The sequence below is a fragment of the Ascaphus truei genome, chromosome 13 (assembly GCF_040206685.1).
Source record: "Ascaphus truei isolate aAscTru1 chromosome 13, aAscTru1.hap1, whole genome shotgun sequence".
Taxonomy (NCBI): Eukaryota; Metazoa; Chordata; class Amphibia; order Anura; family Ascaphidae; genus Ascaphus; species Ascaphus truei.
Window position 1 is genome coordinate 10,013,188 of NC_134495.1, and position 24,757 is coordinate 10,037,944.

At 53.0% G+C, this 24,757-nt stretch overlaps 2 protein-coding genes across 9 annotated transcripts; one reads left to right on the forward strand and one right to left on the reverse strand.

Moving 5' to 3' along the window:
• Nucleotides 1-569: 569 nt before the first annotated feature.
• On the reverse strand, nt 570-18,670 carry PATZ1 (POZ/BTB and AT hook containing zinc finger 1). 8 transcript variants are annotated; one of them, XM_075568418.1, is made up of 7 exons: nt 18,564-18,670; nt 10,307-11,583; nt 6,905-6,986; nt 5,065-5,124; nt 3,959-4,130; nt 2,415-2,552; nt 570-1,111 (listed from the first exon to the last, which is right to left on the reverse strand). In XM_075568418.1, exons 2-7 carry the CDS (start codon nt 11,452-11,454, stop codon nt 600-602), a joined length of 2,112 nt encoding a protein of 703 aa, XP_075424533.1. In that variant the 5' UTR covers nt 11,455-11,583; nt 18,564-18,670; the 3' UTR covers nt 570-599. The 8 variants fall into 8 exon arrangements, with proteins under 8 accessions (XP_075424533.1, XP_075424536.1, XP_075424538.1 ...); XM_075568417.1 differs by lacking the exon at nt 18,564-18,670 and adding an exon at nt 12,476-12,723 and having other exon boundaries at nt 571-1,111; XM_075568420.1 differs by lacking the exon at nt 18,564-18,670 and adding an exon at nt 12,476-12,722 and having other exon boundaries at nt 571-1,111; nt 6,923-6,986.
• Nucleotides 18,671-19,426: 756 nt separating this feature from the next.
• On the forward strand, nt 19,427-23,120 carry DRG1 (developmentally regulated GTP binding protein 1). Its single transcript, XM_075568426.1, has 9 exons — nt 19,427-19,593; nt 20,006-20,129; nt 20,722-20,897; nt 21,212-21,281; nt 21,363-21,532; nt 21,828-21,958; nt 22,270-22,437; nt 22,598-22,720; nt 22,875-23,120. The coding sequence occupies exons 1-9, from the start codon at nt 19,552-19,554 to the stop codon at nt 22,972-22,974; spliced, it is 1,104 nt and encodes a 367-aa protein (XP_075424541.1). The 5' UTR covers nt 19,427-19,551; the 3' UTR covers nt 22,975-23,120.
• The last annotated feature ends 1,637 nt before the right edge of the window (nt 23,121-24,757 follow it).

Below are 24,757 nucleotides of genomic sequence, written 5' to 3' on the forward strand. Positions count from 1 at the left end.
GGGCAGAAGGACACCCACCACAAATACCCCCTGGGGCAGAAGGACACCCACCACAAATACCCCTGGGGCAGGAGGACACCCACCACAAATACCCCTGGGGCAGGAGGACACCCACCACAAATACCCCTGGGACAGGACACCCACCACAAATACCCCTGGGGCAGGAGGACACCCACCACAAATACCCCTGGGGCAGAAGGACACCCACCACAAATACCCTCTGGGGCAGGACACCCACCACAAATACCCCCTGGGGCAGGAGGACACCCACCACAAATACCCCCGGGGTAGGAGGACACCCATTACAAATACCCTGCAGGGAAGGACACCCACCCAAGAAAACAGCCGTGGTCGGAGGTTACTCTCCAAGGTTTGTCCAGACACAGACCCCCCCCCCCCCACCTGAGTTTAGGGGGCACAATGTGCACAGACCCCGGAATCAACTTCTTGGGGAGGGAAGACACGGAGCAAACTCTGGGTCTGAGGATCTGACGATACTCTGGGTGGTCTTCGTTACCCCCCCCCCCCCCCGGCAGTGAAGCTGACACTACATGGAGACGCCAGGCTCAGAATCCCCCCCCCCCCCCCCCATGTCACAGTCACTTCCCCTCGCTCCCAAGCCCCTGCTGCTCCCCCTCCGGATCCACAAGGGACGAGGCGAACGCGGATTGCACAATCTGGAACCCGAACGACTCCAGCAGCGACATGTTCTGTTGGGGGGAGAAGGGAGAGCCCAGTGCTGAGCCCAGAGCCGGCCCGAGGGAGGGCCCCAGAGGGGGGCCGAGCGGAGGGCCCAGGACCGGGCCCAAGACGGGGCCAAGAGCGGGGCCGAGCACCGGCCCCATGTCCCCCAGTGGGGCCCCCAGGGGCCGGGCGTGCACCTTCTGGATGTGCTTGCTGAGGTAAGCCCTGGAGCGGAAGAAGCTGCCGCACTCCGTGCAGGGGAAGCGCTTCTCGGGTTCCTGCTCCAGCTTCTTGGGGATCACCAGGTCGCAGGCGGCGTACGCGCCGGCGGCGGTTTGCTTCTCCGGGGACTTGAGGTCGCTGGCGTCGGACATGTCTCCGTAGGAATCGGAGCTCTCCTGCTCCCCGTGCGGACACTTCTCCCCTTCTGCAAGATACGAGAGGGAGGTGACACTGAGGCCTGACTTCCTGACGCTGGCCCGCCGGACCCACGCCGGACCCACGAGGGGCCGCAGCTTTACAGGCACCTCCAGGCCTCCCCCCTCTGCCCTGCCAGAGGGAGTCACTGCTGAGCAGGGAGATTCCCCCCCCCCCCCCCCCTTACTGACCCTAATCTGGACTTCAGCAATGTCCTGGGATACAGAAGGGGCAGAACTGGGGGTATCGGGAGCGGTACCCCACCAACAGTGTCCTGGGGGTCACAGGCAGTCTGTTCCAGAGCTCAGGGGCCCGGTGAAAGAAGGAAGGACAAGCAGCTTCCATATTATTGGGGAGGGGGAGGGGGGAGTGATCATAAATAGAATTAACTTGGCCCCAAAGGAATTAGTGAGCTAATAAGGTAATTGGACAACCCCAGACTTTATAGGGCCGCTGTGAACCCTGCATCCCATTAGAGGTCCCGAGGACGTCGCAAGCACATGGGATGCTGCCCAAATCCCCCAGGACTCTCCAGTGTGAGGCTCTCGCAGGAAGCCCACATCTGCCTCTTTCTGTCCATCTAAAGCATCTCAACATTGTCACTGCATTTGCCCCTGCACTGGTACGCTGAGCCGTGCACCCCCCACCCTCCCCGTGCACGAGGACGTCCTCACATGTCCCCCCCTCTGTCTCGTCCAGTTTTTGCGCGTCACTTCTTGTCCTAGAACAAGGGGTGGCCCACTCGAGTCTTCAAGGGCCACCAACAGGTCACGTTTTCAGGATAACCCTGCTTTTCAGCACAGGTGGCTCAATCAGTGGCTCCGCCGTTGACTGAGCCACCTGTGCTGAAGCAGGGATATCCTTAAACCTGACCTGTTGGTGGCCCTTGAGGTCTGGAGTTGGGTACCCCCTGTCCTAATACCGGGAAACTCTCTCTAGTATGTGCACCCTCCCCCCACACTTTTCTTTACACGCCAGGCACTCGCGCAAGCCGCTTGCATTTCTCGGGGTGCCCTGCAGCGTGTGGGACAAGCCCCTGTCTGATAATGAAGCGTCACCTCTGCGGGCAAATCATATCTCCGCCCTGAGACTCGCCATTAAATTGTTAGCTCTTGGGGGGCAGAGAACAAAGAGTAACTCTACATTACACAGCCCCGTGCGCACTGCCAGGTCTGTATACACCAGTGGTCCATGTGTGATGGCCATAAGGTTACTCGGCCCCGCCACTATATAAAAGGTATTTCCACCACTGTTATACACAGCACATTAGCGGCCCCTCTCCCCTGCGCCCCCCTCCGCACAGACTCGCTTGCCTTTCACGCCACAGGTCCGGACACAGTGGAAGAGCGCTGCCCCGTTGGGGACGGACTCCGGGCGGTGGGGGCCCGCACTGAGGAGGGCGCCATGATGTGTTTTTACATGGACCTTTAAGTACGAGGCGGAGGAGAAACCTAAACAGGATAAAAGCAGGTGAGACGCTGCCACAGACAGACAGACCTCGGACCGCTCTCTGCCCACTGACTGCCCCCCACGGGAAGGCTAATTATCTGCACTTATTCACTGGTGGGCAGGCACATTAGTCTCATTCAGCGCAATGTCCCTGTGTCACCCCGCAGAGGGAGGGGCTTACTGGATGTGTCTGTCCCCCCTCTCCCCCGCAGGGTGGCACAGGGACACATACATCCTATAACCACAGCCACTGACCCCCCCCCGCCCCCACTGCCCCTCTCCGATCGGCCGGGACAGAATAAGCCCCTCCGTGGGTAGGGCTCTTCAACTTGTGGTCAGTGGGCTAAATCTGGCCCCTGAAGTTGCCTGTCGTACCTGCTCCTCCAGCTAATTCCCGTGCAGAATACGCAGGCAGCTCATTGGCGTTTTTTCGCACTGCCTCTCGCTATAAAAGGTGACAGAATATGGTAGCGCGGTTATAACTGCTTCAGCGTGTGGAAGTCGGGAAATGATTACGCGCGCAGCTCTCAGAAAACGCGGGACCCCTGTCATTTCTCGTCATATCTTGCAGAACAATCGCTACATTTTCACGAAAATGTTTCACCGTCACAGGAGATTGTTACCGGAAAAGAATTATTTGATAATCTAAACAAATACTCTTTGGGATTGGTGACGGCGTGATGACCTCATCAAGCGCATAATGGTGTTTAGCGTAGAAGATAAGCGCGTTATAAAGTGCCTGAGACAGAGCAAGAATTAGGGTCCCAGGCGCTTCTATACAATGTGTGGGTCAGCGCGTTATCGATGATGCAATCCGACCGCGGCGTTCTCGTCTCCGGGCGCGCGCTTCACCAGGAGGAGGGGATAGTGTACACACACTTTGAACTGAAACTTTATAGCAAGCTCCGTGTTGCAGATTGGATTACACTAACACATTTACGCGCTACGTTGGAAAAAACTCCTATTTCTCGTGTAATGAGCACGCACCTCCCGCAGTGCACCTGGGACTTGTTGACATAACACAGTGACACCAGTTTACTTAACATCAGCTGATGGTCTACATGGTGCTTCTTATATAGTGTCACTCTACATCACAGACCTACAACCGTGCACATTTTCATGGTGATCGAGCGAGGAATATAGAGATATGATGACAGACGGAGCGGGGTCCCTTGCTGCCTGAGCCCGGTGTATATACAACACTGGTTTGAGAGCCCCGCTGGGGGCTGCATGCTGCACCTCTCCCTTGCATGGAGGGCACTGTCCCCAGGGGGGATCTGATCCCCAATGCAGAAACATGTGGGAGACAACACACACACAGGGAGACCTGGAAAGTGCATGACGCCCTCAGTTGCTTCCTGGGTACCCTGGTTACCTTGGTAACACCCCACCCCCCCTCCCCGGTTACCTCGGTTACAGATGCTGCAGAAGTTGCTGGGCCCCTCGCTGTGCTTCTTCAGGTGGTCGGCCATATAAGCCGCCCGCAGGTATTTCCCGCACACCTGACACGGTACCTTGTCCTCGTGACACGCCAAGTGCGAGCGCAGCCGGTCCCGCGTGGCGAAGGAAGAGTTACATGTCTGCAGGGGGGGAGCGGGGGGGAGGGAGGGGAATTAACCAGCAGTCACTGACCGTGTGTGTGTGTGTGTGTGTGTGAGACCTGGTGTGAGAGTCTTAGTGTGTGTATCATAGTGTGTGTGTGAGCGTCTTAGTGTGTGTGTGTGTGTGTGACCTGGTGTGAGCGTCATAGTGTGTGTGTGACCTAGTTTGAGCGTCTTAGTGTGTGTGTGTGTGTGACCTGGTGTGAGCGTCTTAGTATGTGTGTATGACCTGGTGGGAGCGTCATAGTTTGTGTGTGTGACCTAGTGTGAGCGTCTTAGTGTGTGTGTGTGTGAGCGTCATAGTTTGTGTGTGTGACCTAGTGTGAGCGTCTTAGTGTGTGTGACCTGGTGTGAGCGTCATAATGTGTGTGTGGCACTTAGTGTGACCTGGTGTGAACGTCAGTGTGTGTGTGTGTGCACTGTGTGTGATCTGGTGTGTGTCATTGTGTGTGTGGCACTGAGTGGGACCTGGTGTGAGCGTCATATTGTGTGTGTGTATGGCCTGGTGTGAGTGATTTAGTGTGTGTGTGTGTGTGCGCGCATCAAAGTGTGTGTGTGTGTGTGACCTGGTGTCAGCGTCATTGTGTGTGTGTGACCTGGTGTGAGCGTCATTGTGTGTGTGTGTGACCTGGTGTTGTCATAGTGTGTGTGTGTGACCGTCATTGTGTGTGCGTGTGTGTACGGGTCATGTGTGTTCCAGTATGTGAGGGAACCTGTGTTATTGTTACGAGTTACTCGCACACAACGAGCAGGGAAAGCCGGCGCACTCACACTCACAGACACACTCAGACACACACCGGCACACTCGCACTTGCACACGCCTCTCTGTTACCTGACACGGGACCCATTAAATCACCAGTCCCCCTTCCTTGGGCCATAAAATATTTATTTCTCTGTTCTCCCGATAAATTACCTGTCCTCCTCCTCTCGCCTGCTCACTGCGCACTTCACTGTCAAATCCTTCAGCAGTTTTCTAGTTTGGAGAAAAATTGGTGTAAAATCATTTTCGTGGGCTCCCTTAAAGATGCCGCAACCCCACGTAGCCGGGCGAAAAACAACCTTTTGTAAAAAAAAAAAAAAACTTAAACAGTCTAATTGGCTTCCCTAAACAAATATAACCATGATAGTAGCAAAGTTCTGGCTACCTTCATTTTTTGGGGAGAGGGTGGGGGGGAAATGAATTACAAGCTAAGTTTCTTTGGGGGCTTGTATTCTTTCCCCTTATCCCCAGCCTGTCCTTATCAAGAAGCCTGTAACGATAAGGAGGGGGGGGGGGGTTTGCTTGTGCAAACTCTTGTTGAACACACAGTGACATCGGACCCTTCCAAGTGTCGGCTCACCATGTTTATCATGTCGCTTTGGGAAGGAAAGACATCAGTCTTCTAGATGTGACCCGTAAGGCCGCAATTACAGCAGGGGCGTGCCGGAGCGCACAGCGTAGCGTGCGCCTGGCGCCCGAGTGATGGGTGCACTGCGATGGAGCGATTGGGGAGGCGTCACCAGACTGGTGCGCCCTCATTGGCTGGACCGCTCACGTGACGCGCAAAAAAAAACAAAACGTGCCGCGCGGTTGCTCCGCATCGCACCCTGCGTCGCGCTCTGCGTCCCACTCTGCATCACGCCCACGCACACTGTGGACGGCCCGATCAGGCTGCTGCAGTTTGTTCGCACAGCGCACGAAATTGCACGCGCTATCGCGCCTACTATAATCGCGGCCTAAAGGAGTAATCCATGAAATATACTACGGGGGGTTAATCAGTTCTGTAGTATTAGATAATACTTTTTTTATTCAACTCTGAATGCCATTATTAATGAGTTAAATATTTAATATACTGAGCATACTTTGGTTTCAATAGCAGGCTTTAGCCCCCTCCCCAGCAGTGCAAGATCCTTGCAACACTTTCCTGTTTGTGATCATTGGTTGCCAATATTCCCAGCAGTTTCAGCTGCAAACTGTAACAATAGATCATGTTACCTTAGTAATATCAGGATACACTGTAGCTGCTGAGTTACACTGACTGAAGGATTGAGTGAAACTGAAAGGCGGCCATTTAGTGAACCCTGGGAAGCAGGATCTTTGCTGATCGACAACGAGAGAACGAATCGATCGGCAGCTTAGGTAATTAGTTTCCAATAAAGGTAACCCAAGGCTGAGTATATTAAAAGAAAAAAAAGTGTTTGTTTTTTAAAGCGCCGCTTGGATTATCTCTTTAACCATGTCATTGCCATTAGATCCTAGGAGGGAGTGACCCCTTAACCGTGTCCTTGCCATTAGTACTCTGATCCTAGGAGGGACTGACCCCTTAACCGTGTCATTGCCATTAGTACTCTGATCCTAGGAGGGACTGATCCCTTAAAAGGAAACGGTGAATTCTGAGACCTGTTCAGGATGACCGGCCCTCATCACTGCATCTGTGACATCGTCACAGCGGTCACAGAGCAATGTGACTCCATTATAACTATTGTCCTGGACTCAATTTCAAATACAGAAAAAAGACACAGCAGATGTTAACTGGGTGAGTGCTTTCTCTGCAGTGCGAGGGGGGGGGGGGGAATCCTGTGCTGTTTTACCAGGATCACGAGTCAAAACGCTGCACTCCGATAATAGGGCGGCCAGCAAAATACGAAGAATAGGGGCAGCAGGAGAGGCCAGTGCAAAGTGGGACTGGTGCTTTAAGTTGTGCGCACACGGCGGGGTGTCTCGGACACGCACTCACTCTCTCAGGACACGGACCCCCAGGATCCAGTCTCACCTCCGACCCCAGCCATACCTCACACTTGTGCGGTCTCTCGGATGTGTGAACCTGCTTGATGTGTCCGTTCAGGTGATCAGGCCTGTGGGAGAGAGAGGAGAGAGAGCGTCACGCTGAGAGAGAGAGTCGTACTGAGGGAGAGAGAGCGTCACACTGAGGGAGAGAGGAAAGAGCATTAAACTGAGGGAGAGTGAGCAGAGCGAGTGTCAAACTGAGGGAGAGCGAGGGAGGACAGTGAAAGAAAGATGTGAATGGCTATGTGTACACAATGTGTGTGTATATATATATATATATATATATATATATATATATATATATATATATATATATATATATATGTCTGTGTGTTTGTACACAATGTGTATATATATATATATATATATATATATATATGTCTGTGTGTTTGTACACAATGTGTATATATATATATATATATATATATATATGTCTGTGTGTTTGTACACAATGTGTATATATATATATATATATATATATATATATATATATATATATATATATATATATATATATATATGTCTGTGTGTTTGTACACAATGTGTATATGTATGTGCGTGTGTATACAGGCAGTCCTCGTTTTACAACGCTTTGTTTTACAACGAATGGCTTATCCAACGCTGTGCAATGCATACCTATATTCATTTTTACAACGCCAAAACGGCTTATCCAACGCTCTTATAACGCTTTGCAAAGTTGTTTATGTGTATATAATATATATATTATATATATAATACAGTATATACACTATAATTTATGTGTGCTGCATATCTTATTGCCTGAGTAAAATATTTTGTGTATTTTAGCATTAAAAATGCCTTCAGGAACGGAACCTTTCATTTAAACAGTGTTCCTATGGGAAAACGTGTTTCACTTTAAGACGTTTCGCTATCCAACGCCATTTTGAGTAACGCATTGTGTCGGATAACAGAGGACTGCCTGTATGTGTGTGCGTGTATGTGTGTGTGCGTGTACACAATGTGTATATACATAATGTGTATATGTGTGTGCGTGTGTACACAATGTGTATAGGTGTGTGTGTATACAATGTGTATAGGTGTGTGCGTGTATACAATGTGTATATATGTGTATACAATGTGTGTACACAATGTGTATGTGTGTGTATACAATGTGTATGTGTGTGCGTGTATACAATGTGTATGTGTGTGCGTGTACACAATGTGTATGTGTGTGCGTGTATACTATGTGTATGTGTGTGTATACAATGTGTATGTGTATATGTATGGTTGTGTGTACATGTGTATGCTGCTCCCACGCTCTGGAACAGTCTGCCCCGTACAGCCCGAGAGGCCCCTCTCTGGGAATCTGTAACCGGCTCAGGACCTCCCTGCTAACCCAGGCATTTAATTACTGACCCACAGCCTGTCCGGTATTTAATAGCGACAGCCCCGACCCGTCCTGTTCTGTATCTTTCCCTGTGTTCCGTCTCTTATAACCTTAAATGTTTTCTTCTTTATCCCTTTCTATAACTGTGAGGCGCTTTGTGTCCCACTGGGAGAAAACACTATATAAATAAAGTTATACAATGTGTGTGTGTGTGTGTGTGTGTGCAATGTGTGTGTGTGCGCAATGTGTGTGTCTGTGTGTGTGTAGAAGAGATCAGTGTATCTCGAAAGCTCACACAAATAAAATCATTTAGTTAGTCACATAACGGAATCGTTTATTCGTGTGTGTGTATTATATATATATATATATATACACATACACACACACACACGTATATATGTGTGTACACAATGTATACAAATATGTGTGTGTATATATTTATATTGTGTGTGTGCATACAATGTATATATGTGTAGCTGTGCATACATGACACGTGGGTGTGTTTACATGTCTATGTTTCTCTCGGGACATGCCATGTTTTAGAGGGCTAGCTCCCATGTCAATATGGAAGTGGTAAGTTACATGCACACGCGTGTACTTATTAATTCACGGGGTATTCCCACTTCCCTGCAAAGAAAGCTGAGAAGCACGTGCAGGCGTGTATATGTGTATAACTGCGTGTGTGCGTGTATATACGTATAACTGCGGGTGTGCGTGTATATGTGTATAACTGCGTGTATACGTATAACTGCGGGTGTGCGTGTATATACGTATAACTGCGGGTGTGCGTGTATATGTGTATAACTGCGGGTGTGCGTGTATACGTATAACTGCGGGTGTGCGTGTATATACGTATGTACACATACTGTCCTCGTGTTTGCTTTATGCAGAGAGGTGCAGAGAGGGGGGTGACTACTCCTCCCCCCACCCATCTCTGTGACAGCACCAGCACCCTCCTCCCCCCCCTCACTGGCACTGGGGGGTGTTACTCCTCCCCCCCCCCCCCATCTCTGTGACAGCACCAGCACCCTCCCCCCCCCCCCCTCACTGGCACTGGGGGATGTTACTCCTCCCTCCCCTCACTGGCAGGGGGGGGGGGTAGGGGATGTTACTCCTCCCCCCCCACCTCTGTGACAGCACCAGCCCCCTCCCCCCCCTCCCTGGCAGGGGGGGCGTGTTCCACATTTTCCTGGTGGGGGAGGAGAGTCTGTCTTTGTGCTGCTGCAGACCCCCCCTCACCCCCCCTCCCTCGCCCCCAACCAATCAGAGCTCAGGCTGCAATCCTCCATTTGGGGGGTGGGGGGCCTGGTGCACACGGTCTGAGATGGCGTCCCACAGAGGGACAGTATCTTGTGTCACACGCACACGTCTGTAGATTTCATGTGTTAGAAAAGTCCCTGAGGAGGGGCATCCTTGTGGTTACGGCACTGCCCTCTGAAGTGGGAAAGCATGGCTTAACACCCCCCACCCCCCTCTCGCACACTAAGACTGAGGTCCTCGGGGCAGAGATATGTCAGTGTTATGTGTCCTGCTGCGGGGAAGGGGACGGCTCTTGTAACCCTATAAACAGCGCCTCGCGCCTGGCGTATCCTATTATAATATGGGAGCCACTTAACTCCTCCCACTGCGGCGATGTAGGACCGCTTCATACCCTTCTCCCTATAACTCCGGGGCGACACAGACGGAAAGGTCAATCTAACATAGGGGGAGCCAGCTCCAGCCCTCCGAGGCCACCAACAGGTCAGGTTTTCAGGATATCCCTGCTTCAGCACAGGTAGCTCAATCAGTCCTTGCTTCAGCACAGGTGGCTCAATCAGTCCTGCTTCAGCACAGGTGGCTCAATCAGTCCTTGCTTCAGCACAGGTGGCTCAGTCTTTGACTGAGCCACTGATTAAGCCACCTGTGCTGAAGCAGGGATATCCTGAAAACCTGACCTGTTGGTAGCCCTGGATGAATGGCGTTGGCCACCCCTGATCCAGCTCACCCCATCATGTGACGCCCAGCCCCCCTCGCCCCGGCCCGGGGGTCTGCGGCGCTTACCTGGAGAACCCCTTCCCGCAGCTCTGGCAGATGTAGGGCTTCCCCACGGAGCCGTCGTGCGAGCGCACGTGGTAGGACATGCGGTCCTTGCGTTTGAACCGCAGGCCGCACACCGGGCAGGAGTACGGCTTCTCCCCGGAGTGGGACAGCTTGTGCCGGTTCAGGTGGTAGACGTCCCGGAAGATCTTGCCGCACAGGTCGCACCCCACCTGCTTCCTGGCCCGGCTCCTTTTCCTGGGGGTCCCGAGCTCCTCCTGGGCCATCCCGTTCTCCCCCAGGCGGGGGGTCTGCAAGTCCCCGTACCCCAGCTGCAGGCTGGTGACCCCGTGCTGGGCCTCGTGCTGCCGCAGGCGGAGGGGATCCGTAAAGACTTTGTCACAGAGCCCGCAGGGCAGCACCCCCACATCCCGCAAGCCCCCCGCTGTCCCGAACAACACAGAGTCCAACACGCTGGGCTTCCTTGGCCTTCCGCGGCCTCGCTTCCCCCCCAGCCCCTGCATCCCCCCCTGGTATTGGGGGTGTAGCATATGTGGGGAGCCCCCCAAGGACAGCAGCGGGGCCTGGCTTGGCACTGCCTGCCCCGGGCGCACCGAATCCTCCTCTTCCACCCCCAGGGACCCCGCAATGCCGGAGCCCCCCAGCACAGCCCCGTTAGTCATGTCCAGCGGGAAGCCCAGATCGGTGGCGCCCCCCGGGCGGAATAGCATGAGGTCCGGCCGTGCGGGGGGCACCAGGATATGTACGTTGGACTGCTTGATGACCTCCTGGCAGATGTCGATGACCGAGCGCATGAGCAGGAACTTGGCGGCCGTCATGAGTTCGGGGAAGCTCTCCAGACGCACGACGATGCGCGCGGTGTACGCAAAGTCAAGGATGTCCCCGAACACCTTGGAGCTGATGGTATGCATCTCCAGCTCGCGGGGGTTGGGCCCCTCTGCCTCCCCCAGCACCGATTCAAAGTACTGGCTGCAGGCGGCCAGCACTGCGCGGTGGGCGGGGAAGCTGTCCTCTCCCACGCGCAGCACTACGTCACAGAAGAGTCCCCCACTCTTGCGCTGCTGGTTGAGGTTCTGCAGAACGTCGGCGCTGTGCCGGCTCACCTGGTAGGTGTAATATGATGGGCCGCAGCCCTCTGCCAGACGCTCCATGCTATGGCGAGCTGGCGTCGTCAGGGGCTGGTCTGTAGGGTGGGAGGCTCGGGCGAGCGGTAACCCTAAGCGGGCCCTTGTTCAAGGACAGGGCAGTATATTCATGGAACAGCAGCTTCCCAGCGGATCCTAAGCATGAAAGAAAGCCAGGGATGAGAAACAGTGTGAGGTCTCGGAGCGGGTATCAAGTGGGCAAACTGGGGGGGGGGGGGGCAGGTGGTCCTTCTGTGGCAGAACGGGGATTGTGGGTGTCCCTAAACGGGAATACCAGGGATCCGTGCAGTGCAGTAGGGCAGAGGGCAGGGGAAGCTGAGGTATATAGTGGTGTTAAGAAAACAAGGGGCAGAAGCTGGGGTGCCTGCAATGGGGTTATTATTGGTTTCTGCGGTATTAGGGTATCCATACCGATATAATGGGGGTGTACGTTTACTGGGTCATCTTTAAAGGATAGTTGCGTTTCCCTATGGAACATACAGCGGAGTACAGTGGCATTATATTGGCGTGCCCTCGCTTGGGGCACATGGGTATAAAGGGGCTGTAATAGAATTTATCCTTAGTAATTCCCTATAAAGGTTATCACGAGGTTTCAATCGCACTGTGCAGCCTGGGCCCCTATATCTCAATATACTAGGGTACCTATAACATTTGGGGCTGCAGGGTGATATAAACGGGTTAGGGGTGATATATAGGGGTACAGGGTGATATAAAGGGTTTAGGGATGTTATAAAGTGGTCAAGGATGATATAGAGGTGCAGGGTGATATAAAGGGGTTAGAGATGATATATAGGGGTGCATGGTGATATAAAGGGGTTAGGGATGACATATAGGGGTGCATGGTGATATAAAGGGGTTAGGGATGATATACAGGGGTGCAGGGTGATATATAGGGGTTGGGGATTATATATAGGGGTGCAGGGTGATATATAGGGGTGCCTCTATGACATACAGGGGGGAGGCGGATACTGAGGGGTATGTTGGGGGGCCCAGCCAGATATAATATTTGGGGTCACGGTGATGTCACCTGGTGCGCGTTCCCGCGTGGCTCCTCCCCCTTGCCCATGCAGGGCCGCGCTGCGCGGTCCGGTGAGTCCCGGGGCTCCGGTGCGCGCTGTCGGTGCGCGGCGCAGGAAGATGGCAGCGGCCGCGCTAACTCCAGCACCTCCACCCCCTGGAGACCCCCATACAACAAGAGAAAGAGACCCCCCCTCGTCCAACCGGGCACCGGAGACGCACAGAGACCCCCCCAACCGGGCACCGGAGACCCCCCCGCACCGGGCACACGGGCAGCTCTGACCGGATCCGCCGCAGCCTCTTTGTGTCTGATCCCCCCCACCCCCCCCCGGGCTGAGAATCTGTGTCCGCCCCCCCCCATCCCCCCTCCCTCTGAGCACTCCCCCCCCCCTCTCCGCACCCCCCCCTCTCTAAGCACTCCCCCCGCCCCTGTGCGCAGCCTGGGAGACCCTGCACATACACCCCCCCCCCCTGGATAATATATACACATGTAACATGCACCCCCGGTATTCAGTCACTATACCCTGCACCCACCCCCCCTAATAACATATCACACACACACACCCCTAATAACGTGTATCTCACACACCCCCTAATAACGTGTATCACACCAATAACTCCCCAAAAATCTATTGCACCCCAATATTCTGCATCACACCTCGATAACCCCCCAATATTCTGCATCACACCTCGATAACCCCCCAATATTCTGTATCACAACTCGATAACCCCCCAATATTCTGCATCACACCTCAAAAAAAAAACAATATGCTGTATCACACCGCAATAACCCCCCCAATAATCTGTATTGCACCCCAATAATGTGCATCATATGCTAATAACCCCCAATATTCTGTATCACACCGCAATAATGCCCCAATAATCTGTATTGAACACTAATAATGTGTATCACATTCTGTATCACACAAACCCCCAATTCTGTATCACACACACCAATAACTCCCCAAAAATCTATTGCACCCCAATATTCTGCATCACACCTCGATAACCCCCCAATATTTTGTATCACACCACAATAATTCCCCAATAGTCTGTATTTGCACCCCAATATTCTGCATCACACTCCAATATCCCCACCCCAAATACTCCACATGCCCCTGTGCAGAAAGTTGTTTGTGCGCTTACATCTTCGTGCAATTTCAGTGCTAAACAGTAATACAAAGTTTTAGAAACTGCTTGGCATGAAGGCCACTATGTGACTTGTTACACATGACGCAGTTTGTTGTGTTGGCCTTTGACACACTGCGTTGTGTCGCACAATTAGAATTAAAGCAAAATGTTGTGTATTTTAACTAGTATTAATAAATATAAATTATTAGTTGAATTCATTTTACAATTGCCATGGTACATGGACACGCACACGCAATCCTTTTTGTGGTCGTCCTGTGTCAATTGAAATCCAAAAATTGAATTTGCGCCTCTTGGTACAGAGACCCCCCCAGTATTACATGAGGGTATTAGCAGTGTCAGTACCCCCCCCCCCCCCGGACAGCAGAACCCTGCAACTACAGTGGGGCGAAAACATTGCTCAAATAACCCTATTGATTCCAATAGGATTTTTTTCATGGGACCATCCAATGTAGTTTTGCCCCACTTTTGCTTTGAAATAAACTGTGTGTCAGCTGTATATAGCGCTAGATGGAGGCCACAGTACACAGACAGACCTCACTGTATCTGCAGGTTCCACGTTATTTTGCTCTCCTGAAGAGCTATCAATTCAATCAGTGAGCGTGCAGGAAAGCGCCGAGAAGTCCCCTGTCCCTCCTAGAAACGCAAGTACATTGGGTCTGTTTAATGTATTGACTCGTAGTGCAGTGACATTATTGTAATATTTAATGGCTTAACGCGTTTCTCATTTTCCTGCAGCCATTCATGGCAAAGATAAGTACAACATGAACAGCTCACACATGCAGCACCTTTCATGCAAATACACTAATAATAATAGCATGTTCTTGTATAGCGCTGCTAGTTTTATGTAGCGCTTTACAGAGACATTTTGCAGGCACAGGTCCCTGCCCCGTAGAGCTTACAATCTATGATTTTGGTGCCTGAGGCACAGGGAGATAAAGTGACTTGCTGATCACAAGGAGCTGACACCGGGATTTGAACCAGGTTCCCCTGCTGCAAACTCAGTGCCAGTCAGTGTCTGTACTCACTGAGCCATTCCTCTATGGAAAAAAATATCTGCAACCCTGCCTTTCACCATTATCACCTCGCATACAGTGCTCCCACTACAGCAAGGGATTCTGGGAAATGACATGCAAATGAGCACACAATGTGTCACCTTTTGTCTGAAAAACCCTCGTTACATGGAGCCTATATAAGCTAATGCTCGCTGTTAACACAGCTTTAAAGCACAGCATGGGAATCAGATGCAAAGCCAGAGAAACCACTCACAGACATGTTTCACCCTTAATGGGCATCATCAGTGTGAAGTTGGTTATACTGCTGGCTTTGCAATTTTCAGGACTGTGGGGTTTACCATCACGTTTTAAGTTATGGTGGGTGACAAAGGCAACAAGAATCCTCCACCGTATTGCATATAGCAAATAAAAAGATCACTTGTGAGCACATTCACATGTATTAGGCAGGTCTGCACCCCTGCCCTTCCCCATTATCCACAGCACTTAAAATGTGATGGCAAACCCCACAGTCTTGAAAATTGCAAAGCCAGCAGTATAACCATCTTCACACTGATGAGACCCATTAAGGCTGCGGTCCCAGTGCGTTCTACAGCGCACGCCTCGGCTTCTTGTCTCCATCTCTGTTCTTCAAGCCGGCTACTCCTTTGTACTTCGGTTCAAGAATTTCGGACTGCTCCCCCATCGCCCCGTACATCCCCCCCATCACCCACGTGCCCCCTACATCCCCCCATCACCCACGTGTCCCCTACATCCCCCCCCCATCACCCACGTGCCCCCTACATCCCCCCCCTCCCCCTCCCCGTGCCCCCTCCCTCTTCCCCCTCACTGTGTGCCGCCTACCCTCCCCGCCCCACCCCCCGCCCCTCCACTCCCCCCCCCCCAGCCCCCCCGGCCCCCTCCTCCCCTCCCCCCCCCCCCCCCCCCCCCCCCCCCCCCCCCCCCCCCCCCACCCCCCCCCCACCCCCCCCCCCCCCCCCCCACCCCCCCCCCCCCCACCCCCCCCCCCCCCCCCCCCCCCCCCCCCCCCCCCACCCCCCCCCCCCCCCCCCCCCCCCCCCCCCCCCCCCCCCCCCCCCCCCCCCCCCCCCCCCCCCCCCCCCCACCCCCCCCCCCCCCCCCCCCCCCCCCCCCCCCCCCCCCCCACCCCCCCCCCCCCCCACCCCCCCCCCCCCCCCCCCCCCCCCCCCCCCCCCCCCCCCCCCCCCCCCCCCCCCCCCCCCCCCCCCCCCCCCCCCCCCCCCCCCCTAACAACCACCCCCCCCCCCCTTCTTCCTCGCTGTCCTGGGACGCCCGTCTCTTCCGCCGCCTCCTATCCGCCATTTCCCTAAGCAAGTCAGCCACTGGGTGTTGTACCTGGTACACTATATAACGCTATATATCTGGCACGTGACATCATAATGTGCTGCAGACATCTTCTACAGCTTAACCTTTGTATGGAAACATACCCAAGTCACATATATACATATATATATATACATATATATATATTATACAAACCTATGGGCAAAACATACCAATGCCCACCAACGCTCTTCCTTCCGATCCCATTAGATAGCACGCCACGTTTGGCGGCTCTAGGATTAAGCGCGTGGATTTGTATAGCCGGACAAACAAACTTTCCCAATTACAGTATAGATGTGTGACAGCCCGGAGAGATTCACAAGCTTTTTCTCGCCCCTGTACATGTTCAGTGTCTGGTTTATACAAACAAGGACCACGTAACAAGGACCACGTAACAAGGAATAAGAATAGTTATTTTTTTATTTAAATGAACTGAGAGCCAATGTAAGTTCTTGGCCTTTGTTCTTGTATTTGCTGGAGCGCGTCATGTTCATGCTTCTGAAGGCGTTGGGGAATAGTTTGCGTCTCCTTGCGTTTGTCTGTGCCGCCAAGAAAAAGTTGGCGGACAATTGTGACAATTCTAGCGCACAAAAGTGTTGCACGCTTGCAATTTTTTTTAAACGTCATTGTGTGCCACCACCAACATCTAAAACAGGGGCGGCCAACTCCAGTCTTCAAGGGCCACCAACGGGCCAGGTTTTCAGAATATCCCTGCTTCAGCACAGGTGGCTCAATCAGTGGTTCAAAGACAGATACACCGCGAGGATCACTGCGTCTTCCAGGTACACCACGAGGATCACTGCGTCTTCCCGATACACCGCGAGGATCACTGCGTCTTCCCGATACACCGCGAGGATCACTGCGTCTTCTCGATACACCGCGAGGATCACTGCGTCTTCCCGATACACCGCGAGGATCACTGCGTCTTCCCGATACACCGCGAGGATCACTGCGTCTTCCCGATACACCGCGAGGATCACTGCGTCTTCCCGATACACCGCGAGGATCACCGCGTCTTCCCGATACACCGCGAGGATCACAGCGTCTTCCCGATACACCGCGAGGATCACCGCGTCTTCCCGATACACCGCGAGGATCACCGCGTCTTCCCGATACACCGCGAGGATCACCGCGTCTTCCCGATACACCGCGAGGATCACCGCGTCTTCCCGATACACCGCGAGGATCACCGCGTCTTCCCGATACACCGCGAGGATCACCGCGTCTTCCCGATACACCGCGAGGATCACCGCGTCTTCCCGATACACCGCGAGGATCACCGCGTCTTCCCGATACACCGCGAGGATCACCGCGTCTTCCCGATACACCGCGAGGATCACCGCGTCTTCCCGATACACCGCTAGGATCACCGCGTCTTCCCGATACACCGCGAGGATCACCGCGTCTTCCCGATACACCGCGAGGATCACCGCGTCTTCCCGATACACCGCGAGGATCACCGCGTCTTCCCGATACACCGCGAGGATCACCGCGTCTTCCCGATACACCGCGAGGATCACCGCGTCTTCCCGATACACCGCGAGGATCACCGCGTCTTCCCGATACACCGCGAGGATCACCGCGTCTTCCCGATACACCGCGAGGATCACCGCGTCTTCCCGATACACCGCGAGGATCACCGCGTCTTCCCGATACACCGTGAGGATCACCGCGTCTTCCCGATACACCGCGAGGATCACCGCGTCTTCCCGATACACCGTGAGGATCACCGCGTCTTCCCGATACACCGCGAGGATCACCGCGTCTTCCCGATACACCGCGAGGATCACTGCGCATTCCCGATACACCGCGAGGATCACTGCGTCTTCCCGATACACCGCGAGGATCACTGCGCATTCCCGATACACCGCGAGGATCACTGCTTCTTCCCGCCATACATACACACACTTTAATCTGCTCTGTAACTGTTACATACGCCCATAATATATATTATCTCTAACTGTGCACGCAATGTCCTGTATATAATGTATACCCTGCTCATTTATGTAACTGTATTTGTATCCATGTATTATTTGTTTTACTCTGTGCCCAGGACATACTTGAAAACGAGAGGTAACTCTCACTGTATTACTTCCTGGTAAAATATTTTATAAATAAATAAATAATATACACCGTGTGGATCACTGCGTCCAGTATTACCTCTCATCTCTTACTGGATAGTGTGTCCACATACAGGACAGTCCGGTTCAATGCTTATTTTCTTGATTTTATTTATAAAAGGTGTTACCAGGAAGTAATGCATTGAGAGTTACCTCTCGTTTACACGTATGTCCTGGGCACATAGTTATAACAAATAAATGAAACAAAAAAATGTGTGGTGCTCCAAAAACAAGCCAAGGAATTGTGTAAAACAAAAATGAAGTTGAATGATGATTCCTGTGGTATAACCCCCTGAATAATGAATTAGGGACTGCCAACCAATAAACACGTGGAACAACCGTATTGGTAATCACTACTCCATTACAATCCGACTAGGGTCCCCACAAGCAATGCGGTGAGGGACCTCACAATAAAGTGTCCAGACATATGATATCGGAATGGAGAATTTGCATGTGATGGTAAATAACTCACGTTAGGGTTGGCGATGTCCTCATGGCTATCAGCCTTCTTCCACAGTAGGGGGTGTGCTTCCGTTTTTTCTGAGGTAAGTAACACAAGTAATAAGAAAAAAAAAGGCACTGGTACTCAGGAAACGGAAAATAATTGAGTTCAAGAGAGCGTGTACCCATAAAAATGAATGATTTAATGGATCATGCAAAAAACAGCTACATTACGGGGTACACAGACCCCCACCAACGCGTTTCGAGCGTAAGCTCTTTCTCAAAGTCACCTTGAGAAAGAGCTTACGCTCGAAACGCGTTGGTGGGGGTCTGTGTACCCCGTAATGTAGCTGTTTTTTGCATGATCCATTAAATCATTCATTTTTATGGGTACACGCTCTCTTGAACTCAATTATTTTCTCTGTTTCCTGAGTACCAGTGCCTTTTTTTTCTTATTACTTGTGTAACAAATACATGGTTACATTCAATGAATAGGGGTTATACAGACATTTCATGGACTAGACACCTGGCAACACTAGGTACATGCAGTTGGCATGTTGCTTACATGAAGTTAGTATGTTGGGTACATGCAGTTAGCATGTTGTTTACATGCAGTTAGTATGTTGGGTACATGCAGTTGGCATGTTGTTTACATGCAGTTAGCATGTTGGGTTCATGCAGTTGGCCTGTTGTTTACATGAAGTTAGTATGGTGTTCTGATGTAATGTGCAGGAGATAATGGGTAAAGCCAGCGGGAGGACTCGTAGTCCGCCAGTTACCATAGAGTGGGGATAGAGTGAGGCCGGATAGTCACTCAACTCTTCCTCTCTAGGACTCGCAGCCGAGAAGGGGCGGGGCGTTAGTGCGTCGTCATCGCGCACGTGATTGTGTTCCCGGCTGCGCACGCGCAGTGTTCTCTCTGTTGATTCCGGGCCTCTGTCTCGGGTTGTGCGGCTCCGGCGGCTCCGGGTCTCTGGGTGTGCGGTTCCGGTGGCTGGTTGGGCGGATCCGGCTTCACCATGAGCGGGACGGTGGCGAAGATCGCCGAGATAGAGGCCGAGGTAGATTATCAACTCTGACCCAACACGTGTATCCCGGGGACTAAGTAGTGTGTGACCGGGGGCAGGAGACGTCAGACCAGGGGCAGCATGGGAGGACTGGGGCAGGTGACGTCAGACCTAGGGCATCATGGAGTGTCGGGGTGGGAGGACTGGGGCAGGTGACCTCAGACTGGGGCCAGCATGGGGTGGCTGGGGCAGGTGATGTCAGACTAGGGGCTGCAGGGAGTGTCAAGGGTGGGAGGACTGGGGCAGGTGACGTCAGACCTGGGGCAGCATGGGATGTCGGGAGAGGACCGGGGCAGGTGACGTTAGACTGGGGGCAGCATGGGGTGTCCGGGGAGAGGACCGGGGCAGGTGATGTCAGGGACATTAGTCTGTGAGTTGACATGTGACCCCTCGCTCTGTCCTGTAGATGGCCCGGACCCAGAAGAATAAAGCCACCGCACATCATCTGGGGCTCCTGAAGGCTCGTGTGGCCAAACTGCGCCGAGAGCTCATCACCCCGAAGGGTGGCGGAGGAGGGGGACCCGGAGAAGGTGCGTGACCCCCTTTCATCGTGCCGCAAGTCCCGTCCTGCAATCCCCCTCCCCCTGCTAACACCAATAGCCAGTCTCCTCCTGTGCGCCCCCCCCCCCCCCCCTGCTGACACACCTTGTGGCCCCCTGATCTATAATGAGCACACACAATCCTATTCATAGAAATCACCTTTATTCTCCCCTCATCTGCTGATTGGACTGAGTTACATCACTGTTTTTATTTATGAACAAACAGTATCGGGTGACCCAAGCGAGGGGGCGGCTTAATATAATAACTTTATTTTATATAGCACTTTTCTCCCATTGGGACTCAACGATCAATTACAATCTTACCCAAATCCAGCTGCACTCACTCCCCGGATCTGTACATGTGGGATCCCCGGATCAGTACTTGAGCCGCTTCCCACATCAGACATAGTCTCCTGCACCCCGTATTACAGGCGATCAGATTGTGCAGAATAATCGGGCATTGCTGGTTCACAGGGACCCGTGGACGACAGGGCTGTGGGTCCCGGGGCACCTCCTGGATGTAGGGCCCGGGCACCTCGGGGCTGTGAGCTTCTTTGGTACCTCAAAAATGTTCCGTCCTTAGGTTTCGACGTTGCGAAGACGGGAGATGCTCGGATCGGGTTCGTGGGGTTCCCGTCCGTGGGAAAGTCCACGTTGCTCAGTAACCTGGCCGGAGTCTACTCCGAGGTGGCAGCCTACGAGTTTACCACGCTGACAACGGTGCCCGGAGTCGTGAGATACAAGGGAGCCAAGATCCAGGTGCGCAGCCTTGGGGAGGGGATCATCTCGCGCTCCCTGTTTTGGTTACACATCCGTAGACATAAGTACAGACTGCTTTCTCCTTCCCCGCTGCCCTGTTCTCCCTGACCATGAGCATCACGCTCTGCCTCCTGTGCAGCTGCTCACATATTAGTGATGTCATCACAATGGAGAACTTGTTTTACATGGAAAAATGTATACAAAGTCTCAGTGATGTTCTAGATGGCACAGGAAGGGCAGGGTTCTAGTAGCAACAACACCCCCCCCCCCCCTCCTGTACCTGCCTCACAGGTCACACTCCTCTCTCCCTGCAGCTGCTCGACCTCCCTGGAATCATCGAGGGAGCAAAGGATGGAAAGGGCAGAGGTCGTCAAGTCATCGCAGGTGAGCGCCTCTGTCCTAGTGGTTGGTTGGGCTCTGATGTTGGGGGGAGGTTGGGTGACCGTGTCTCTCTGGTCTCTGCAGTGGCTCGAACCTGCAACCTGATCCTCATTATCCTGGATGTGCTGAAACCGCTAGGACACAAGAAGATCATCGAGAACGAGCTGGAGGGATTCGGGATCCGACTGAACAAGCAGCCCCCGAACATCGGGTACAAAAAGAAAGACAAGGGGGGGATTAACCTCACAGCCACGGTAAGCCATGGAGGAGGACACGGAGGAGTGGCTGTGGGTTGGGCACGAGGAGGGCAAAGCAGGGATGGGGTAGGGAGTGTGTTTACAGCAGGACTCCGAGGGGGCGCTGGGTGGGGTGCAAAGGGAGAGGCAGGACACACGGCCACTGAGCGGGTCAGAGGAGCAGGTGACAAACCTTGTTTGTAAGCCATACAATCGTCAGTGGGGCTCTGCCCAGTGTACAGAGATACTTGTCATACAGTGCAGTGCCCACACCCCTGACCATATTGCGCTGTTGCTCCCCCTTCCCCCTCAGTGTGTTCAGACCGAGCTGGACGGTGACACCGTGAAGAGCATTCTGGCCGAGTACAAGATCCACAATGCAGACATCACTCTGCGCAGCGACGCCACTGCCGATGACCTCATTGATGTGGTGGAGGGGAACCGGTATGATTGTGTCTTGCGTCTGCGGGGCATCGCGCTGACCCTGCCCAGCCGCTGACCCTGCCCAGCCGCTGACCCTGCCCAGCCGCTGACCCTGCCCAGCCGCTGACCCTGCCCAGCCGCTGACCCTGCCCAGCCGCTGACCCTGCCCAGCCGCTGACCCTGCCCAGCCGCTGACCCTGCCCAGCCGCTGACCCTGCCCAGCCGCTGACCCTGCCCAGCCGCTGACCCTGCCCAGCCGCTGACCCTGCCCAGCCGCTGACCCTGCCCAGCCGCTGACCCTGCCCAGCCGCTGACCCTCTTGTCTTCCGCAGGGTTTACATCCCCTGCATTTACGTGCTCAATAAGATTGACCAGATCTCGCTGGAAGAGCTGGATGTGATTTACAAAGTGCCACACTGCGTGCCCATCTCTGCCCATCACCGCTGGAACTTTGATGACCTCCTGGAGAAGATGTGGGACTACCTGCGCCTGGTGCGGATGTGAGTGAGCTGGGGACAGGAGGGCCGCAGGAACCCCACTGCCTGCGATATAAAGTTGTGCCGAGTGCAGCTTCACACTTCTATCCCTCCTAAGCCCCTTTCTATGTCCGTCAGGAGAAGCCCCAGAGCAGTTTAATCAGAACTTCTTGTTACTTTGCAGTTACACCAAACCCAAAGGGCAGTTACCGGATTACACGTCCCCTGTGGTTCTGCCAGATACCCACACAACCGTGGAGGATTTCTGTACCAAGATCCACAAGAACCTTATCAAGGAGTTCAAATAGTAAGTGCCCACCCTGTCTGTTTTTACAGGGAGCACCGGGCTCTCCTCGTAGTGATCTGCTGGAGAGAGGTGTCTGCTTTTTAAATGTAGACTGGTTGTATGATTTTCCGGGGTGGCTGAGGTTTTGACTCTGACCGTTTTCTCCTCCGCTCAGTGCAATGCTTTGGGGCTCGTCTGTGAAACACAACCCCCAGAAAGTCGGCAAAGACCACCTGATGGAAGATGAGGACGTTATCCAAATCGTGAAGAAATAACCCCCCTCTGTTCCCCCGCATGTCCGCGCCTCATGAAAAACTGGATCTGAGTGGAAATGTTTTAAGATTTCCTGTGCTCTGTTGTCCTCACATCTGTAAATACGTTACAGGCCGAGTCTTAATAAATATTCCGCATTTCATTGTCAGACGAGCGCAGATTCTCCTGTGGTCTTTGGAGGTTGTCTCCTTCCTAGAGAACTCTTCCAAGGCTGAGTCCATGCTGCTCCAATAGCCTTAAGGCATTGATCGCGCAGGCACGCGTGACAGGAGGGGGGGGGGAGTGTGCGTGTTGCGCGAGGAATCAGTGGAAACTGATTTCTCGGGTGAAGAGGATGGTCACATGAGCGGAGGGAGAACCAGCTCTGTGACATCAGACACGCCCCCCGCGCGTCTAGCATGTCTGGAAAAACGCACCCGCTTCACGTGGGTGACGTCACGGAGGCGCACGTTTCCGCGCGGGCGAAGGCAGCATGGACTCGGCCTAAGGAGACCTATACATGGTGGGTAGTAGCTCTGCTCTATGATGCCTGTGTGAAGGGCTGGGCCGCTCCCATCCTTTCCCGGTCTCCATTGTAACATGGCAGCAAAAGGATGGTACGGTAACGTCACGTCTCTAACATGAATCATTATCTGTTCTTCGTAGAAGATGGATTATTGCACTGAAGCACGTACACATATAGTACACATAGTATACATATAGTACACATATAGTATTCATATAGTACACATATAGTATTCATATAGAGAGAAGGATGGTCCCAGGGGGGGCCTTGGCGGAGCACTATCCAAGAAAAGGAGGGGGGCTGCAACCAGTTGGGAATAAAAATGCTTTATTTAAGTGGTCAAACAAAAGTACATGGTCACTTTGACGCGTTTCGGGACCTGCGTCCCTTTATCAAAAAGTGAATTCGCGTCTGCATGCATACCTGTTACATGCTGAATCCTCTCATGCTGAATGGCCTCTGATCAACTCGCGCGAGTTTTGGCTCCGTGACGTCATCGCTGGGGGCGGGGGGTTCAGCATGTAACAGGTATGCATGCAGACGCAAATTCACTTTTTGATAAAGGGACGCAGGTCCCGAAACGCGTCAAAGTGACCATGTACTTTTGTTTGACCACTTAAATAAAGCGTTTTTATTCCCAACTGGTTGCAGCCCCCCTCCTTTTCTTGGATAGTGCTCCGCCAAGGCCCCCCCGTTTGGGACCATCCTTCTCTCTGCTATGCTGGACGTGATGCACCCATTCAACAAGGACAGCTGTGCTGTAAGTGGGAGATTTCAGTTTCCTGGACTCACATGGTATGTACTTTTTGGTTTTGCTGGGGCTTGTTTGGGACCTTTATGGTATATATGGAGATCTGAGCCAGCCACACAGCGTCACCAGTACACAAATACCACTGCATTCATTGCTTATTTGAGTCTCCCTAGCATTTATCATTGCTCTCATATACCTTGTTCAAGACTTATACCTCATTTATATACCTATCCCTGGGACAGCTGAGACCCGATTTTGGGAGAATATCCCACACCCACCATTTATAGTACACATATAGTACACATATAGTACACATGATGCTTGTACCAATGGGTTTATTTTTTCGCAAAAACCACAACCATGGTCCAAGTTCATTACTGCTTATTGGCCTTAAACAAGGGTTTAATATATTTATTTTTTTTCCTCTTGAGGTCCCCCCTAGTCAGTGCTCAGTGGGTGAGTCACCCCCCACAACAGGACAGTGACCGATCCAGCCTCACCCCCCCCCCCCCTAACCATGCTGCTTCCT